The sequence below is a fragment of the Ovis aries genome, chromosome 5 (genome assembly GCF_016772045.2).
Source record: "Ovis aries strain OAR_USU_Benz2616 breed Rambouillet chromosome 5, ARS-UI_Ramb_v3.0, whole genome shotgun sequence".
Classification (NCBI taxonomy): Eukaryota; Metazoa; Chordata; class Mammalia; order Artiodactyla; family Bovidae; genus Ovis; species Ovis aries.
This window is the reverse complement of record NC_056058.1, coordinates 99,066,962-99,088,453: the sequence shown is the minus strand read 5'-3', so window position 1 is coordinate 99,088,453 and position 21,492 is coordinate 99,066,962. Positions and strand designations below refer to the sequence as shown.

The 21,492-nt window shown below is 40.4% G+C and overlaps 1 protein-coding gene across 1 annotated transcript in view; it reads left to right on the top strand.

The window, feature by feature from the left end:
- Positions 1–554: 554 nt before the first annotated feature.
- SLCO6A1 (solute carrier organic anion transporter family member 6A1) overlaps positions 555–21,492 on the top strand; it is a 96,845-nt gene continuing 75,907 nt past the window's right edge. Inside the window, exons 1-2 of the mRNA XM_027970643.2 lie at positions 555–912; positions 14,351–14,611. Coding sequence (XP_027826444.1) covers positions 555–912; positions 14,351–14,611 — 619 coding nt within the window. The remainder of the gene's footprint in view (positions 913–14,350; positions 14,612–21,492) is intronic.

Sequence of the window (21,492 nt, the reverse complement as noted above, 5' to 3'; positions counted from 1 at the left end):
CTCTTCCATCCGAGTTCCTCTGGGGGCCCCTGTCCATGTGAGCAGCTATAATAATCTAGCAAAACTGAGGGGACTTCCCCGATGGCTCAGACAGTAAAGAATCGGCCTGCAAAGCAGGAAACTGTGGGTTCGATCCCTGGGTTGGGAAGATCCCCTGGATAAGGAAATGGCTACCCACTCCAGTACGCTTGCCTGGAGAATCCCATGGACAGAGGAGCTGGTGGATGGGCTACAGTCCATGGGGTCGCAAAGTCGGACACGACCTAGTCTCTCTCTCTCTCTCTCTCTCTCTCACACACACACACACACGCAGTAGGACTAGCGTTCCCTCCACCCCACCCCCTGCCCCACGTGGAAGCAAAGCAGGAAGCAGCCCCGGACGTTCTCCTGGGGCAACTGCCAACCTCCCCGCGGGACGTTTGCCTCCTGCCCAAGGAGAAACGTTCCCCCTGAAGGCTGGGGTTGCAGGCGGCCCTGGTGGCCCACGGTCCCCGACCTCCAGGCCTGGCAGGCTTGTTTCTGGCTGAGACCAGCCACGGCCCCGGCTCGGCGTGATGCAGCGGAGCCTGGTGCAGGTGCAGCCGGAGGTGGCGCAGGCCCAGGAGCAGGTGCAGTCGCAGGCCGAGCAGGGCGCGCCCTCCGGGCCACCCGCGGCCAAGGCCAAGAAGGCCGGACTGAGGCGCCCGCATTTCAGGATCTTCGCGATTAGCCTCCTGAAGCTCGGCGCTTTCAGCAAACAGGGAGGCGGCCAGGCTGGGGCCACGCAGCACGGCGCCAAAACAGGACTCGGACAGCGGAAAGGGACTTTGGAGGGGCCCTGCGGCTGGAGCTGTCTGGTTTTCCCCTGGTGTCAGCGTTTTAACAACGTCCGTTGCTTCCTGATTTTCTTCTGCATTCTGGTCATGGCTCAATGTAAGCCCGCCGAGGGGGCTGCGTCGAGGAGAGCGCGTTCTGGCGTGGGCTGAAGGGGGCGCCAGAGGGCTCCCTACACTGAGGAGGTGGATAAGGGGCGAGAGCCCCAGGAGGGCTGAGGGGGGCGCCAGAGGGCTCCCTACACTGAGGAGGTGGATAAGGGGCGAGAGCCCCAGGAGGGCTGAGGGGGGCGCCAGAGGGCTCCTTACACTGAGGAGGTGGATAAGGGGCGAGAGCCCCAGGAGGGCTGAGGGGGGCGCCAGAGGGCTCCCTACACTGAGGAGGCGGACGAGGGGCGAGAGCCCCAGGAGGGCTGAGGGGGGCGCCAGAGGGCTCCCTACACTGAGGAGGTGGATAAGGGGCGAGAGCCCCAGGAGGGCTGAGGGGGGCGCCAGAGGGCTCCCTACACTGAGGAGGCGGACGAGGGGCCAGGCGCCCGGGGAGGGCTGAGGGGGGCGCCAGAGGGCCCCCTACACTGAGGAGGTGGACCAGGGGCGAGAGCCCCAGGAGGGCTGAGTGGGGCGCCAGAGGGCAGAGGCCCCTCTACCCTGAGGAAGTGGTGTGGTGGGGAGGCCCGGCTCCATGTGGATGTGCTCGCCAGCGTTCTCCAGGCGCGTCTGGAATCCGCGCAGGTTCACAGGGTTCCGCTCTGGTTTACTTCAGCTCCTCAGGCCCCCGGTTTGACCTAATTCTTCCTCATAGTGGGGCCTGGCCACCAGGTAATTTGACGGGATGAGGGTGTTGTTGAGTCATTTCGCCAGGTGTGTTTGGTCACCAACCCAGAGAAGCTCCTTCCCTCAAGGCCGAGTCACTTAGAGGATTAAAATAAGGTCAGAAAGAACGTGACCACCAGGTGGTTTCTGCTTCTACCCATAATTTTGAGACGCCCTGACCGAGCCACTTCCCTCCAGGATCTTGTTTCCTCGTGTGTGAATTAAAGAGGTGGTGTGGGACCTCAGACGATATCAGAGAACCCAAACTCTAAGGTGTTTATGTTTGTCCGCACAGCTGGACGAAAAATGTGAATCTGAATGCCTTTAGAGGGTCACGTTGGAGAAAGTGAAAGTGAGGTCGCTCAGTCGTGTCCGACTCTTTGCGACCCCGTGGACTGTAGCCCAACAGGCTCCGCTGTCCATGGGATTCTCCAGGCAAGAACACTGGAGTGGGTTGCCATTTACTTCTCCAGGGGATCTTCCCGACCCAGGGATCGAACCCAGGTCTCCTGCATTGCAGGAAATGGCAACCCACTCTAGTATCCTTGCCTGGAAAATGCCGTGTACAGAAGCATCTGGCAGGCTACAGCCTTTGGGGTTGCAAAGGGTTGAGTGCGACTTAGCGACTAAACAATAGAGGGGGCATATATTTTCTGCTTGGCCACAACCCTCACCACTCCCATGACATGTAAATTCTTCACGAGCCTTTTTACACTGACGATATTGGAAGCTGCCAAACATGGTCTGTTTTTGCTGTAAAATGCTGTATCTAAATAACATCAGTAAAAAGGATGTATGTGATAAGAACTATATGAGAGGAACAAATATTGATAGTAATCAGTTTGTCTTGAAAAATCATCAAAGACATTTCTTTGGGAAAGAAGAATTTGAATTATGCCTTGACAAATAGGTACAGTAATAGCTGGGGATGTAGAATACTTTTTGAATCAGGAAATGAATGAGTGTTTTGGTAAACAAACAGATACAGGAAAACCTTGCTTCAGAATGGTGAGTGACAAAATTGAGATCTTAACAATATCGAGTGTTTTGATACCTGACCGCTGTGTATCTGTTTACTTAGGTCTTCGCTTCTGCAGGTTTGCTATAGTAATTTATTACTTTTAGGAGCCTTTTGGCAGATTCCTTAGAATTTTTAACTACATGATCATTTCATCTGTGAATCAGGACAATTTTACTTCTTTCTTCCCAGTCTGTATGCTTTTTATTTCTTTTTCTTGATTTCTTGCAGTGACTAGGACCTCCAGTACAGTGTTGAATAGAAGTTTTGAAAGAGATATTAATTTATTTTTCCTGATTTTAGGTAGAAATCATTTAGCCTTTCACAATTAAACATATTTACTGCAGATTTTTTGTGGATACTTGTTATCGATTCGCAGATGTTTCCTTTTATTTTTAGTTAGTTGGGAATTTTTTTTATCATCAATGGTGTTACGTTTTATCAAGTGTTTTTCTCCTGTATCAGTTGAGACCATCATATTCATTTATTTATTCTACTAACATTATATATTGTGCTTTTTGATTTTTGGATGTTTAATCAACCTTGTATTCTTGGGATAAACGCTTATTGCTATCTTTTTTTCTTTCTTTTTAATAGATTGCTGGATTCAGTTTGTGAACATTTTGCTAAGAATTTTTTTTTTTTTAATGAGGATATTGGTTTGTAGTTTCCTTGGAATGTTTTTGCCTGTCTTTAGTATCAGGTTATACTGGTTCCATTAAATGTGGGTACATTCCTTTCTCTTGTTTTTTCTGAAAGAGTTTATGTAAGATTGGGTGCCTACATGAACTCTGTCAGAATCAATTTGTCAATTTATTGCCTCTCAGTTCCAAACATACATTTTGCCTACTCTGTGGAAATGGACCTTGGCCCTCTAATTTTTTTTTTTCCCCTACCTGTAAGAGTGTTCAATTTTGGCAGTAGGAGGTACTGGAAAGCCACTGCACAGGAAATATTGCTTCTTGGTTCCAGAATGTTTGCTTGGCGAGCCTCTGCAGTGTGTACAGCTTTCTCTGTCATCAGGCTCCTGCGTGTTTGCATCTTCTCTGGTATCCCTCTCCTGCAGTACATGGTGGCCAGAAGCCCTCAGTGGCTGGCAGCTCCCTCTGGTATCTCTCATGAAGAGATCTCCCCACCACATAGAAGGAGACCTACCACAAAGTTTTAGAGTATAGATTTCCTGCTAGTTTTGTTAGCATGGCATCACAGTGACTTCTCGGTCATTCAGTAAGCCACGGCTGTGCACTATTCACAAGGTCTGGCTTTTAGCCCTTGAATGCTCTCTCTCAGTCCTAAGGGAAATGACTCTTCCTCATACTGGCTGTTTCTATATTTAGCATTCTCTTTACTTGTAACTATAATGCCTTGTTTTGCAAATATCCCATTATAGCTAATGATTCTTTATGTTAAACTTTTCTTGTTCAAATTACTGTGTGGTTTCTCTCTTCTGATTGGATTAAGAATAGTATGAAATTGGTATCAGGAGTAGTACCAGAAGATATATATACTCATAAAGCTGGTATTTTAGGGTTGGTTTTGTTGGGCCTTTAATCTTGAGTGAAATGCTGAGCTCTTTGCCAGTGGAAAATGGCTGGTAATTCTTATCATGATTAATCAAGGTATCACCTGTGCTTGACTGGGATGAAATGCCAGGCGAAGCATGTACCTTGAAAGCTGAGTGGATGCTATAGTTTACCTTATGATAGTAATGATGACTATAAGGACCCTGGTATTGGATGGGATGTTTTGAGTGCCCTTTGGGAATACCAGACCACCTGACTTGCCTCTTGAGAAACCTGTACTCAGGTCAGGAAGCAACAGTTAGAACTGGACATGGAACAACAGACTGGTTCCAATTAGGAAAAGGAGTATATCAAGGCTGTATATTGTCACCCTGCTTATTTAACTTCTATGAAGAATACATCATGGGAAATGCTGGGCTGGAGGAAGCACAAGCTGGAATCAAGATTGCTGGGAGAAATATCAATAACCTCAGATATGCAGATGACACCACCCTTATGGCAGAAAGTGAAGAAGAACTAAAGAGCCTCTTGATGAAAGTGAAAGAGGAGAGTGAAAAAGTTGGCTCAACATTCAGAAAACGAAGATCATGGCATCCTGTCCCATCACTTCATGGGAAATAGATGGGGAAACAGTGGAAACAGTGGCTGACTTTATTTTTCTGGGCTCCCAAATCACAGCAGATGGTGATTGCAGCCATGAAATTAAAAGACATTTACTCCTTGGAAGAAAAGTTATGACCAACCTAGATAGCAGATTAAAAAGCAGAGACATTACTTTGTTAACAAAGGTCCATCTGGTCAAGGCTATGGTTTTTTCAGTACTCATGTATAGATGTGAGAGTTGGACTATAAAGCTGAGCACTGAAGAATTGATGCTTTTGAACTGCGGTGTTGGAGAAGACTCTTGAGAGTCCCTTGGACTGCAATGAGATCCAACCAGTCCATCCTAGAGGAGATCAGTCCTGGGTGTTCATTGGAAGGACTGATGTTGAAGCTGAAGCTCCAATACTTTGGCCACCTGATGCAAAGAGCTGACTCTTTTGAAAAGACTCTGATGCTGGGAAAGATTGAAGGCAGGAGGAGAAGGGAACGATAGAGGATTAGATGGTTGGATGGCATCACCGACTCAATGGACATGAGTTTGGGTAAACTCTGGGAGTTGGTGATGGGCAGGGAGGCCTGGCCTGCTGCAGTTCATGGAGTCGCAAAGAGTCAGACATGACTGAGTGACTGAACTGAACTGAACTGAACTGAAGCACTTGTGAAGGAAAAATGACAGACTTGGGTTTGTTAACTCTCAGTTCAAGTTTTCATCTGAAAATTTGAGGGCTCCCATGAAAGCCCTGAAATAAGCTATCACTTTTTTTAAACCACATATTTCTGGAAATCAAACACAAAATTAAATGTATGGGTTAATGAATTGTGATGACAGTTGAATTCAAAATTTTGTCAAGTTTGCCCTGTGTCTTCCCATCTTTTATGTATCCAAGAAGAGTGTTATTTTTGAAGTCTATTCAGTTTGTTACTTAGGATATAGTGGTGATGTCTAAACTCCTTAAACATGGAACTGGAACTGTGTGTAAATATTTGCGTGGACACATGTTTTCATTTCTCTGGAATTTATACCTAGGAGTGAAATTGCTGGATCATATGCTACATCTGTAGTTAAATTTTTCAGTATGCTGTAGGTTTTGCATATATGTACTTCATTAATTTATGAAGTTCTCCTTCTCCTTCTCTCAAAGGAGTGTTTCACGTGTTTTTGAATCATGTTTTCATCAAGTGTTTTTATTACAAAAAGGTGTCAGATTTTGTCAAATGTGTTTTACGCATTTGTTCATATGGCCTTTTGTTTTTAAAATTTAGTAAATTACAATGATTCATTTTCATATATTGAATTGAAATTAAGGAGACTTATGAATTTGGACACTTAAACTTGGTGAAATATTGAAAATAATCACAAACAGAGACAATTTATTTGAAGAGCTTTGTTTTGTAAAGTATTTGTCAAAGAACGATTTTCTGAACTGAGTGTTAGGCTGAAATATTTTGGTGCAAAGATATAACTGAAGATATTCTTTATTTAGTAGTGTTTTCTTTAGCTTGTTAGATACTTACATACTTATAAAGAGTATTTTCTCAATGAAAATATTATGCTTTGCCATAAAGAGTCATTTGGAGGCCTTAACCACTTCAAAATTTATTAACTATTATTTTGGACATCTCTAAAACCTCACTCAGCCTAAGTGATTCATTAGAAGGACTCAGAGAAAGATGTTATGCTCATGAATATCATTTATTATACTGAAAGTATACAGATTGAAATTAACAAAGGGAAAAGGCACATGAGACAATGTCCAGAAGAAACCAGGCCAAGCTTCCATTGTCCATTCCCAGTGGAGTCACAGGGACTGCTTAATACTTTTAGCAATAATGTATGCCAACACTTGCAAAGAGTTACCAACCAAGGAAGCTCAACCATGTGAGCCTGGGTATTCAGGTTTGTTTTTTTTTTTTTTTTTGAGGTGGGTGGGGGGGTCTCAGGCATGTAAACATGCAACATCTGTGTGACTGACCTCAGCTACTCAGACTCTATTATCCCACCCTTCACACACAACAGAAAAGGCATTCACTGCAAATCATGTTGCTAACATAAACTATCTGACCAAAATGGTACTTTGTGGCCCAAGGCCTCCAGCATATAAAAAGTACTCTTATATGGCAGAATATTCCATGGGCTCAGAGTCCTCTCCTAGGAGCCCTCCAAAGACCAGTCCTGAAGCCAGGCCTTTTTTGAATAACCCAGGTCTTCTGAGTTAACTCTTACTGTAAAGCTATGAAAGCATCTTTGTTGAATAAGTTAATCTTATAAGAACAATTAGAAATGGTTCAGTTTAGTTGCTCAGTTGTGTCCAACTCTTGCGACCCCATGGACTGCAGCAGGCAAGGCCTTCCTGTCCATCACCAACTCCCAGAGTTTATCCAAACTCATGTCCATTGAATCGGTGATGCCATCTAACCATCTCATCCTCTGTCATCCCGTTCTCCTCCTGCCTTCAATCTTTCCCAGCATCAGGGTCTTTTCAAAAGAGTCAGCTCTTTACATCAGGTGGCCAGAGTATTGGAGATTCAGCTTCAACTTCAATCTTTCCAACAAACACCCAGGACTGATCTCCTTTAGGATAGACTGGATGGATCTTCTTGCAGTCCAAGGGACTCCCAAGAGTCTTCTCCAGCACCACAGTTCAAAAGCATCAGTTCTTTGGCACTCAGATTTCTTTATAGTCCAACCCTCGCATCCATGCATGACTACTGAAAAAACCATAGCCTTGACTAGATGAACCTTTGTTGACAAAATAATGTCTCTGCTTTTTAATATGCTGTCTAGGTTGGTCATAACTTTCCTTCCAAGGAGTAAGAAAGAGTCTTTTAATTTCATAGCTGCAATCACCATCTGCAGTGATTTTGGAGCCCAAAAAAATAAAGTCTGACACTGTTTCCACTGTTTCCCCATCTATTTGCCCTGAAGTGATGGGACCGGATGCCATGATCTTAGTTTTCTGGATCTTGAGCTTTAAGCCAACTTTTTCACTCTCTTCTTTAACTTCATCAAGAGGCTCTTTAGTTCTTCTTCATTTTCTGCCATAAGGGTGGTGTCATCTGCATATCTGAGGTTATTAATATTTCTCCCAGCAATCTTGATTCCAGCCTGTTTCTTCCAGCCCAGAGTTTCTCATGATGTACTCTGCATATACGTTAAATAAGCAGGGTGACAGTATACAGCCTTGATGTACTCCTTTTCCTATTTGGAACCAGTCTGTTGTTCCATGTCTAGTTCTGACTGTTGCTTCCTGACCTGCATACAGATTTCTCAAGAGGCAGGTCAGGTGGTCTGGTATACGCATTTCTTTCAGAATTTACGACAGTTTATTGTGATCCACACAGTCAAAGACTTTGGGATAGTCAAAAGCAGATATAGATGTTTTTCTGGAATGCTCTTGCTTTTTCAATGATCCAGCAGATGTTGGCAATTTGATCTCAGGCTCCTCTGCCTTTTCTAAAACCAGCTTGAACATCTGGGGTTCACAGTTCATGTATTGCTGAAGCCTGGCTTGGAGAATTTGAGCATTACTTTACTAGCGTGTGAGATGAGTGCAATTGTGCAGTAGTTTGAGCATTATTTGGCATTGCCTTTCTTTGGGATTGGAATGTAAACTGACCTTTTTCAGTCCTGTGGCCACTCCTGAGTTTTCCAAATTTGCTGACATATTGAGTGCAGCACTTTCACAGCATCATCTTTTAGGATTTGAAAGAGCTCAGCTGGAATTCCATCACCTTCACTAGCTTTGTTCATAGTGATGCTTCCTGTCACTCACTTGACTTCACATTCCAGGATGTCTGGCTCTAGGTGAGTGATCACACCATTGTGATTATCTAGGTCATGAAGATCTTTTTTGTACAGTTCTTTTGTGTATTCCTGCCACCTCTTCTTAATATCTTCTTAATATCTTCTGCTTCCATACCATTTCTGTCCTTTATTGGGCCCATATTTGCATGAAATATTCCCTTGGTATCTCTAATTTTCTTGAAGACATCTCTAGTCTTTCCCAGTCTATTGTTTCCCTCTATTTTTTGCACTGATCTCTGAGGAAGGCTTTCTTATCTCTCCTTGCTATTCTTTGGAGCTCTGCATTCAACTGGGTCTATCTTTCCTTTTCTCCTTTGTCTTTCACTTTTCTTCTTTTCACAGCTATTTGTCAGGCTTCCTCAGACAGTTATTTTGCTTTTTTGCATTTCTTTTCCATGGGGATGGTCTTGATCCCTTTCTCCTGTACAATGTCATGAACCTTCATCCGTAGTTCATCAGGCACTCTATCAGATCTAGTCCCTTAAATCTGTTTCTCACTTCCACTGTATAATCGTAAGGGATTTGATTTAGGTCATACTTGAATGGTCTAGTGGTTTTCCCCACTTTCTTCAATTTAAGTCTGAATTTGGCATAAGGATTTCATGATCTGAGCCACAGTCAACTCCTGGTCTCCTTTTTGCTGACTGTATAGAGTGTCTCCATCTTTGGCTGCAAAAAATATAATCAATATTGTTGGCCATCTGGTGGTGTCCATGTATAGAGTCTTCTCTTGTGTTGTTGGAAGAGGGTGTTTGCTATGACCATTGCATTCTCTTTGCAAAACTCTCTTAGGCTTTGCCCTACTTCATTCTGTATTCCAAGGCCAAATTTGCCTCTTACTCCAGGTATTTCTTGACTTCTTACTTTTGCATTCCAGTCCCCTGTAATGAAAAGGACATCTGTTTTTGGTGTTAGTTCTAAAAGGTCTTGTAGGTCTTCATAGAACTATTCAATTTCAGCTTCTTCAATGTTACTGGTTGGGTCTTAGACTTGGATTACTGTGATAGTGAATGGTTTGCCCTGGAAATGAACAGAGATCAATTCTGTCATTTTTGAGATTGAATCTAAGTACTGTATTTCTGGCTCTTTTGTTGACTATGATGGATACTCCATTTCCTCTAAGGGATTCTCGCCCACAGTAGTAGATATAATGGTCATCTGAAGTAAATTCACCCATTCCAGTCCATTTTCGTTCAGTTAGAAATAAGATCACATTAAAAACATATTCTTTGGAAAAATTATGAATTGAAGTGGCCAAGAAATTGGTTAAGGTGTCTGATGTGTAATGGGAATAATATTCCTTTATCTTGTAAATATCATGATATATAAAGATATTTGAAAAGGGTTTTTAGTAAATTTTTGGCTTCATTAATGTAATAAAACTAGGTTCTCTACAAATGCAAAAATTATATGATTTTTTAATGTAGTACTCCATACCAGGCATTGAGGCAGGAAAAATACAAATAAATCAACCCGTAAAGATAGGAATCCAGAATTGGTTATCTGACCTGACTGGGCTTGAAAGTAATGAAAAAAAAACCACTATTTGTGCCTGTGGAAAATGGTACATTGGAACTCAACACATGAAGTGACTTTAGAGTTATTTAAAATGTTGCTGGGGTAAAGTTATTATTAGACTCAAGATTTTGGGAGACCAATAGCTTCTGCAGTTAACTCCTATGGCGGTATTATTGACTACAAGGGTTTTGGGATTGACTGTTTCTCACTTCACTGAAAAAGTTACAGAAAGAAAATGAGAATTTTAGGGCATGAGTAGAAAATGTGTGAGGTTCTGTGATGGTCCTGTGAGAATTTTCCCTTTTCGCCTCATACTGTGTATTTGGAACAATAGCAAGCCTTATCCACACTTGCAGAATTGCAGCATAAGTTGAATTCACAAATTCATGTGATCTCCTGTGTGAGAGTTGGGACAATGATTGGAGGAGAGAGGAACCCTGAGAACTGGGCCAAAAGCATTAGTGTGGATTTCCATGAATCCAACAACTATAAACCCTGAATCCTGAACCTCCTTTCCCAGTATAGGCATCTATTCTTCTATGTCTCAAAAAAGCAATTGCTTGCTTGCAGACACTGAATTTACTTCACCTGAGTTAAGGGAATACTGATTGCCCTCTTGACCCATCCTACCTCTCAATGCTACTAGACTCATAGCTAGAATCAGATTCTAGCCTTCTTAGAATGACTAACAGAAAATCTGTCATGGGAGATAATATCTTATATACCCAAAATTTGCCTGCCACTTCAGCAATGCCTGATATATGCTGATATATCAGCATATAGCTGATATGCTGCAGGGCTACGTCTTCTAAAATGAAGGAAAAATTTGTTCATTTCTACCATCTACTACTAAGAAAGAACATAATCTTTGGTGAACCTGTGGTTTTTTGAAGGCCAAAGTATGCTACAGTATAATGTTATATGTAGCAGCATAGCCCTGAAAAACAGAGGAGAAAGGAAATCCTTCCAGTGGGCAAAACATTGGAGAGTATGTCTGATTGTCTGTATTGCTTAGATACCATGCTGCCATTGTTAATGGTTTGACCATTTGGCGACTAGGAAAGTGTTGGGTAAGTAGTATGTGTCTCTGAATGGGCAAAGTTATCCTATTTGAATGGTTCACCAAAAGAAATCCATTGCAGAGGATGCTATCAATAATGAAGTAGATAGATAAACTATTCTGTGAATATTAATCAGCCTCTTTTCCCTGCCATTGTATGTGTTCTCAATGGGCTCATATTTATAGTGATAATTGCCTTTGAGATAAAGTTTATGTGAGAGATGAATACAAGGATTTATCTTCACCAGAGCTGATCTGACTATTGCATTTTTGAGTGCCTGAATTGCCACCAGGAAAATTCAATACAATCCAGGAAATAACTTAATTCCCTAGAGAAACCAACCAGCTACCTAGAAGCAGATTGATTATGTTGCTTGTTTAATTTCTCCCTACTGAAATAGATGTTTAGATCTGGGTTCTTTTAGTACCACGGTTCTGCCAGAACAACTATAATTGGACTTGATGAGTGCCTCATGCACCATCATAATCATCTTATGTATTATCACATTGCTTTTAATGAAGGAACTCCTCTTACAGATGTACATCAAGAGGTTCATGTTCATGGAATTCACTGGCCTTACTACACAGCTCATGAACTAGAAACGCTTAGCTTTACATATTGTTATATTGTCCTGTTAAAGACTCAGATGAGACTTCAGCTAGGAGACAGCAATCAAAAGTTTGGGTACTATCCTAAAGAGGGAGGCATATACTTTATGATAGTAACCTACATATGTGTTATATGAGACCTAGAGGAAGAAGAAAGGGTAAATAATGGAAAAAGGAAGTTATGAATATCAACTGTGGTATATTCAGATTTAAATAAAATATGTAGCAACTGTGCATTTTTCTCTTGTTTTATGTGTGCACACATATAAACATATATACATTTGTGTGTATTTCAATTTTTAAGTTTTTCTCTTCCTCTTTCCCTTACTATTTAACAGAATAGTATTGTGGAAGAGAACTTTACAAATTTGTCTCTAGGTTGCAAAGTATTCATGAATTAGAGGGGGAACTAATGCCCCAACCCCAGAGACAGACACAGTTACTAACAGGACATTCTTTGCCTTGGCCATTATCCTCCTTGGCCACATCTAAAATGAGAGTTGAAAAAATTCTTTTAGGTACAGAAAAATGTTTATATCTTGTTTCTTGCTAATTTAGGTCTGTTAAACTGTGGTTCTAAGTCCGAGTATGATTTCTTTTGCAGTATAGTTCCCTCACAGTTTTAGTTAGGCCTACATCTTTGCTGACTTATTTACTTACTTATACCACTTATACCTTGCAAACTCATTTTTATATTGAAGAAATGCATTCAGGTTTGTGATTGGATTGAAGAAGGGTGAGAATGACCTTTCTGGGGAAAGAGTGAGAACATTTTTGTTTGTAAGAATTATTATTGTGGCGTATTTGGCAGAAGCATGATTATGTTGCTGTTAATTTGGTATGGAAGTTTAAACGTGGAAAGAACGGTGAAAATGTGTCCTGAGTAGTCCAGAGGGTGAGCTCTTCAAATTGTTTGTCTGTTGCCCATAAGCTCCACTGTTGCCCTTCTGTTTTCAAGGGGACTGGCAGCCTGTAAACTATATTTACCAGACTTCCTTGACAGTTGGCTTCCACTTAGGTGTTGCCAGTAAGAGGCTGCAGCAGAACATTTGAGAAAGGGACAGGGGGAGCCTTTCTCTTTTTTCTCTCTCTATTCTGGTGATAATTTTGGCAACAGCAGCAGTACTGGGTAAGTGAGGCACCTGGGTTTATAGTCAGCAGTGAATAGAGCTCCAACAGCCTCAAGCAACTGCAAGAGCTATGGAAATAGCACGTGACTATGAGGTAGCCAGCTTTCATAGTATTATTAGGTGTGTGGGTCATGGCTTCCTGCAAGAGGCAGTGATTGCAGTTCCAATAGCAGTAGCAGCAGCAGTAGCTGTTGCCACCCCAGTCACTACTCCAGTTAGTAGCATATATTTCATGAGTTTTGATTAGTAACTTTTTTCTTTTCATTCCAACAAATGTATTACTTTTGTAACCAACCCCTAGATCAATTTATTTCTGTTTCAAATATTTAGTATGTTTATTTTTCCCAGTTGGATGCTGAGTTATAGAAATGCACCAATATGATACCATTTACTTAATGTTCAAAGAAATGACAAATGATACTCTATATTGTCTAAGGATGTATATATGCATTGTCAAAAAAAGTGTTAAAATGGCTCAGAAATGGTAAACTTCAAATATAGGATATGAATTGTGGCATGAGAGTAAAGAATGTGTTTAGGGAGTACATGTGGAGTTTCAACTATTTTGGTAAAGTTTCATTTCCTATTCTGGATGGGAGATAAAAATATATTCATTAGATTGTTATTTACTGTTTTTTAAATAATTAAAACATAATACATTGAAATAAGAAGGTTTCCCTGTTGGCTCAGACAGTAAAGCGTCTGCCTGCAATGCAGGAGACCCGGGTTTGATTCCTGGGTCGGGAAGATCCCCTGGAGAAGGAAATGGCAATCCACTCCAGCACTCTTGCCTGGAAAATCCCATGGACGGAGGGAAATAAAGATTGAAATAAAGATCAGTACTAAGTGAAATGATTAAAAAGAGCACATTCTTTAGTAAATTACTCATAAATACTGTTTAAAATAGTTACAAAAAAGTTCAATAGCAAATCATAGAGGTTAGGAGAAGACTCTTGAGTGTCTCTTGGACTGCAAGGAGATCCAACCAGTCCATCCTAAGGGAAATCAGTCCTGGATATTCACTGGAAGGACTGATGCTGAAGCTGAAGCTACAATACTTTGGCTACCTGATGTGAAGAACTGACACATTGGAAAAGACCATGATGCTGGGAAAGATTGGAGGCAGGAGAAGGGGACAACAGAGGATGAGATGGTTGGATGGCATCACTGACTTGATGGACGTGAGTTTAAGCAAGCTCTGGGAGTTGGTGACGGACAGGGAGCCCTGATGTGCTGCAGTCCATGGGATCACAAACAGTCCAACATGAACTGAACTGAACTTAAGGCTTATTAGTATTTTGGAAAAGAAGTTATTAGGCTTTTATAGATCTTAAGCATTCAGAGTAATTTAAAATAAACTTAAATCATTGTGAATTGTTTTTTAATGATTATAATGATCTATTATTTTGTCTTTATAAAGATTGTTTAATGCATATTATTTTTTCTTTTTACATTTTAGGTATTGTGTTTGGTCTTGTAGATCTGAGCACCAACAGTTTTAAGAAGGAAAATAATTTGAACATCATTGAGAATATATTCTTGTCATTGACTTATGATATTTCATCTTGCCTGTTAGTAGTGTTTATAGCATACTATGGAGGAAAAGGAAACATACCAAGATGGATTACCGTTTCCTCCTTTTTAGTAGGATGTGGATCACTCTTATTTGCTTTTCCATACTTTAATGTTGAAGATTCTCAAATGAATGTAGAATTTGAAGGTAAGATTTTAAAAGATACTGTCATCCATCAAATCGTTATTCATTTAAACCGTTGACTCTAGGAATTTAATGTAAACAGTGATACTTGTCTGTGCATTCATTCGTCTGTATCTACTTATGTGATCAAGTTTACTTAGCTAATTAATGGTGGCTCCCTAATAACATATATGCCATTCTTCCATCTTTTCATGAACATATATCCTTTCATCTAAGAGAAGGGCCTAGGAAAATGAAAGAATATTTAGGACAATATTTGGGATAATTATTTCATGAAGTTGTTTTTCTTCTGTCAGTTTTCATATATATTATAAATCTTTTGAGAACTTTTTCTTACGTCTTCTACAATATATTTTAACTGATCCCTTTATTTTGACCTCAACACGTGTATATAAATACAAAGGCAAAGATACACACTTACACAGACATACTCAAAAAGTCAGAACTTTTCTAGCTATTTCTACAATTTCAAAAATGGGTGCTGCCCTTTGGCATAGGACTTTGAAAAGATAGGTGGCATCTTTGCTTTTTTAATTTTTTCTGATTTATTCCACATTTTAAAAATCTACCCACAGTAGATAAAAACACTATTTGAAGTTTTAAAGCAATATTTTTGACATTTTTATGTCAGATACTTTCTTGTGTATAGGTGTGTAAAAATGTTGAAATGCATTTACCCATTTGTAATCTTTAGACTGGGCTTAAGCAAGAAATGATGGAAAAGGCATGAAGATATCTTTATGCATGTGTATGTGTATATATGTGTATATACATGTTCATGATGTTTAAAAGTATATTTATGGTGTGTGTTTATAACATAAATAAAATAGTTCATATTAAATTTAATAATTTATGTGTTGATATTATTATACTATAATTCATATTATAAATAATATGTATCATATATCACTAATTTATGAAGTATATAATGTTCACATATATTTATAATCTGTATATTTACATAATGTATATAGAATAAATACATTTATTAATTTTTAAGATATATTTGCAATATCTTTATTGTATTTATAGAATGGACAGCTAATTGGACTAGAAGATGACTTATGGAAAGAAGGGAATGGAGAACATTTTGCTCTCATTTTTCCTTTAACCCTGTTCTGGTCAGAAAGGATGAAAAGTTAGGAAGCACTGCTTGAGATGTTGAAAATGCTGCTTGATGAGTCCTCAGGGGTAATGAGAGTAGATATAGTATAGTTGTTCTTCCTTTGTCTTCTTTATATTATGTAGATTCTACCTATTTTATTTTCTGTTTGTGATTAGGAACATGAAATTTATCTAACAACATTCATTCAATATGTTGACTGGGTAACCCTTTGGTTGGTATTAGAAAAACAGAAATAAAGTAAATGAATGATCTTTGCAAGAAGTGCTCATTTCATCCATCTGTCTATGTAGCTGTTTTGCTCATTTTGTTTAGAAGTTTAGTTTTTACATAACTAATTTTCTGCACTATGCCCACAATTCAGTTTACACATGTATATATTTTTAATTTCTTTATCTTCTTTCATCTTATTTTGGGGACAGTCCATCTCTTCCTCTTTTCTGAATATTTCTTCTGTTCTATTTGGTCTGTATTCCCCAGTTACCTGCCATACTCATCTTCCTGTGTGACTGGTCTGAAGCTTGAAGTAGTCCATTTACCACTACCTCACATTCCCTTTCTCTGCCCCTCTACCCTGTCTCAGTTTTAAGTATTCATAATAAATTGGTCTTCATCCCCTATGTCCTAATGAACATGTAGAAATCATACTCCACAAAATCCTTGAGAAGTTAAAAACTAATTTTCCCCTCTAGTTCATGGAAACAGTTGTATCACACTCTGGCCTTTAGTTTCTAAATCTCTACATATAATTGAATACCTACCATATCAGTGGTTTCAGGGCATTGTCAGTTTACTATGAACTTCCTAAATATCTCTGGTCTTGCTCTCTGATTATATCCACTAGTTCTCCTAGCTCACTCATGCAACTGAGACTTCGGTTCTCTCCTTCCATTGAAACTTTTAGTACATTGCAATCTACTTTCTCCCTTTATCAGGTTCTCCTTGTTGCTACTTTCTTTCATTGGTAGCTTGCTTTGTGTCCCTTAATATGACATGTTAGAGTATTTCAAACACACTCTAATGATTATACTAAGCTCTCTGTCTCATTGTCCTTTCTTGTTCCTGGTCTGGAAAACTTTTAATCAAACCATACACCTCTCTTTTATATCTCTACCTGGTGCTGATGAGTATTTTAGAGAAAAAATATCACACAAGAGGACTGCTTAGTCCCACAGTGAATTTACTACTTTCAACCTCAGTTATATTTTCAAATGGATCTATTCCCCTGACTCTTTTTTGACTGCATTCTGTAATTCACAGCAAAGATTTTCGATTTTCCTCATGTCTTAGTTTGTGCTGCCATAGTAAAAACATCATAGACTGCTATAGCAAAATCATTTCTCACAGCCCTGAAGGCTGAGAGTTCAAGATCCACTTGCCAGCTGATTCATTTCCAGGTTATGTTCTCATATAACAGAGAGAGAGAAAGCAAGCCCTCATGTGTCCTCTCTTCTTAAAAGGGTACCAATCCCACTCATGAGGGTCCTACCTTCATGAGCTACTTACTATTCAAAACCCCCATCTCCAAATGTCATCACATTGGGGATTCAGTTCAGTTCAGTTCAGTCGCTCAGTTGTGTCCAACTCTTTGCAACCCCATGAATTGCAGCACACCAGGCCTCCCTGTCCATCACCAACTCCCAGAGTTCACTCAGACTCACATCCATCGAGTCCATGATGCCATCCAGCCATCTCATCCTCTGTCGTCCCCTTCTCCTCCTGCCCCCAATCCCTCCCAGCATCAGAGTGTTTTCCAATGAGTCAACTCTTCACATGAGGTGGCCAAAGTACTGCAGTTTCAGCTTTAGCATCATTCCTTCCAAAGAAATCCCAGGGCCGATCTCCTTCAGAATGGACTGGTTGGATCTCCTTGCAGTCCACGGGACGCTCAAGAGTCTTCTCCAACACCACAGTTCAAAAGCATCAATTCTTCGGTGCTCAGCCTTCTTCACAGTCCAACTCTCACATCCATACATGACCACAGGAAAAACCATAGCCTTGACTAGGCGGACCTTAGACGGCAAAGTAATGTCTCTGCTTTTGAATATGCTGTCGAGGCTGGTCATAACTTTTCTTCCAAGGAGTAATCGTCTTTTAATTTCATGGCTGCAGTCACCATCTGCAGTGATTTTGGAGCCCCCCAAATAAAGTCTGACACTGTTTCCCCTGTTCCCCATCTATTTCCCATGAAGTGATGGGACCAGATGCCATGATCTTCGTTTTCTGAATGTTGAGCTTTAAGTCAACTTTTTCGCTCTCCTCTTTCACTTTCATCAAGAGGCTCTTTAGTTCTTCTTCACTTTCTGCCATAAGGGTGGTGTCATCTGCATATCTGAGGTTATTGGTATTTCTCCCGGCAATCCTGATTCCAGCTTGTGCTTCTTCCAGCCCCGCGTTTCTCATGATGTACTCTGCATATAAGTTAAATAAGCAGGGTGACAATATACAGCCTTGATGTACTCCTTTTCCTATTTGGAACCAGTCTGTTGTTCCATGTCTAGTTCGAACTGTTGCTTCCTGACCTGCATACAGATTTCTCAAGAGGCAGGTCAGGTGGTCTGGTATTCCCATCTCTCTCAGAATTTTCCACAGTTTATTGTGATCCATACAGTCAAAGGCTTTGGCATAGTCAATAAAGCAGAAATAGATGTTTTTCTGGAACTCTCTTGCTTTTTCCATGATTCAGCGAATCATGTTGGCTATTTGATCTCTGGTTCCCCTGCCTTTTCTAAAACCAGCTTTAACATCAGGAAGTTCACGGTTCACATATTGTTGAAGCCTGGCTTGGAGAATTTTGAGCATTACTTTATTAGCATGTGAGATGAGTGCAATTGTTTGGTAGTTTGAGCATTCTTTGGCATTGCCTTTCTTTGGGATTGAAATGAAAACTGACCTTTTCCAGTCCTGTGGCCACTGCTGAGTTTTCCAAATTTGCCGGCATACTGAGTGCAGCACTTTCACAGCATCATCTTTCAGGATTTGAAATAGCTCCACTGGAATTCCATCATCTCCACTAGCTTTTTTCGTAGTGATAGGGTTTCAATATAAGAAACTCTAAACATTGAGCCTATAACATCTCACTTAACTCTTACCTTTTGTGTTGGATGGAAAATACTGCCATAGTAGAAATTTTCCTTAAATTTTTTCCCATGGAAACTATAATTTCACCTATAACTTCATATTGGCACTCTTCTTCCTTCCTGTTAAAATGGAAGGGCTGTCCTCCCACTAAATATCCTGTGCTCTTTTAACTCCATGGGGACTTTATTCCATGGGTGGTCTCCTTGCCCCTCTTTCTGCAACTTCTCCTTATCTTTTGCTTCTCGTGTATTTGCATTTAAACGTGCTCAGGTTTTTTCCTATTCTTAAACAACTGAAACAACAATAGACATAAGCAACAGTATCCCTTAGCACTACTTACTCATTTTCATTGAAAAATTTGGAAAGAATTCTCGAATGCTTTCTGGCTTTACCTCATATTCTTCACTCAGTACACTTTAACATGGTCCTCACTATAAACACTGCAACAGATATATTTTCACCAAACTATAGTAATAATTTGTTATTTAATAAAATTAAAAGTTTTATTTATTACATTTCTTGCCTGCAACCCTTCTTGAAATTATAGTCCAATCAAAGGATATTTTTTAAGATGAAGAAGGGTACCAAAAGATTAGTTGTATCCTAGTGATGGAAAAACTTGTTTTCAAATGTTGGACGTTTGAATCTCAGGCCGACGATCCTTAGGAGAAGGAAAACAAGTTGAATATCCTAGGAGAAGCCAAGAGTGGTCAATTAGGGACATATTTGATTATCAGGAGGGTGAAGGGCCTAGCTGAGATTAACAATCATGCATTCAAAGTGAGATTTGCCTCATTGTATGTTTCCCTCCAGCCACATTCAGCTTTAAACGTGTAGGTGTAGAGTAGGGAACAGAGTTTAATTTGACTGAAAGGCTGAAATTTTACTAAGGGATTGCATGATATAAAAGAGAACAAAGGTTTTAAAAGTGCTAAGATGACTATGAAAGTAAGGCGATGGAGGTGACATTGAGATAGTGAAACGGAGTGGGCTCAGTGGGTTGATGATAGGTCCGGGTGGGTTTTAAGGAGTGTAGCAACTTGGTTGCTAGAAGGAGTGATCTGGAAAGGTGGAAATAGTTTGAGTGTAGGATGCTTGGAATTGCAATTAAGGAAGGTTTGTAGTTATTGTTTCCAAAAGTTTAAAATGAATAGCTAAGGTAAATGGAGTACAAGTACGTGGACAGAGTGAAATTCAAGAAACTAAGAGGCTAGGGTGTTGAAAATGTCAGATTGATTGTGATATCACCACTAGTTAATACGTTTATGTAAAATTGAATCATTTGTAGTTTGGATCACAGTTCTAGAGACCTCCTCCCATTTGACATGTGGATACTGGACCAGCTGAAAACTTCCACTTGTGTACTCTTTTGCAGTCTGTACTTTTGCCAGTTTTAAAAAAGCAAGAGAGTTCCAGAGAAACATCTATTTCTGCTTTATTGACTATGCCAAAGCCTTTGACTGTGTGGATCACAATAAACTGTGGAAAATTCTGAAACAGATGGGAATACCAGACCACCTGACCTGCCCCTTGAGAAACCTGTATGCAGTCAGGAAGCAACAGTTAGAACTGGACATGGAACAGCAGACTAATTCCAAATAGGAAAAGGAGTATGTCAAGGCTGTATATTGTCACCCTGCTTATTTAACTTCTATGCAGAGTGCATCATGAGAATCACTGCGCTAGAGGAAGCACAAGCTGGAATCAAGATTGCCAGGAGAAATATCAATAACCTCAGATATGCAGATGATACCACCCTTAAGGTATAAAGTGAAGAAGAACTAAAGAGCCTCTTGATGAAAGTGAAAGAGGAGAGTGAAAAAGTTGGCTTCAATCTCAACATTCAGAAAACGAAGATCATGGCATCCGGTCCCATCACTTCATGGCAAATAGGTGGGAAACTGTGGAAACAGTGGCTGACTTTATTTTCCTAGGCTACCAAATCACTGCAGATGGTGATTGCAGCCATGAAATTAAAAGATGCTTACTCCTTGGAAGGAAAGTTATGACCAACCTAGACAGCCTATTAAAAAGCAGAGACATTAGTTTGTCAACAAACGTCTGTCTAGTCAAGGATATGGTTTTTCCAGTAGTCATGTATGGATGTGAGAGTTGGACTATAAAGAAAGCTGAGCACCAAAGAATTGATGCTTTTGAACTGTGGTGTTGGAGAAGACCCTTGAGAGTCCCTTGGACAGCAAGGAGATCCAACCAGTCCATTCTAAAGGAGATCAGTCCTGGGTGTTCATTGGAAGGATTGATGTTGAAGCTGAAACTCCAATACTTTGGTCATCTGATGCAAAGAGTTGACTCATTTGATAAGACCCTGATGGTGGGAAAGATTGAGGGAAGGAAGAGAAGGGGATGAGAGGATGAGATGGCTGGATGGCATCACTGACTCAATGGACATGGGTTTGGGTGGACTCCGGCAGTTGGTGATGGACAGGGAGGCCTGGTGTGCTGCAGTTCATGGGGTCACAAAGAGTTGGACATGCCTGAGCAACTGAACTGAACTGAACTAATATTTTATTGTATAGACACATTTGAATCAAAATAGACAATCAGAATGGTCTAATAGCATTGCTTGGATCTACCAATCTAACAACAAATGTAATTCCAACAAACATCTGTTGACTATTGAGCTACAGTCATGTGAATTTGAGAAAGCATAAGAAATAGA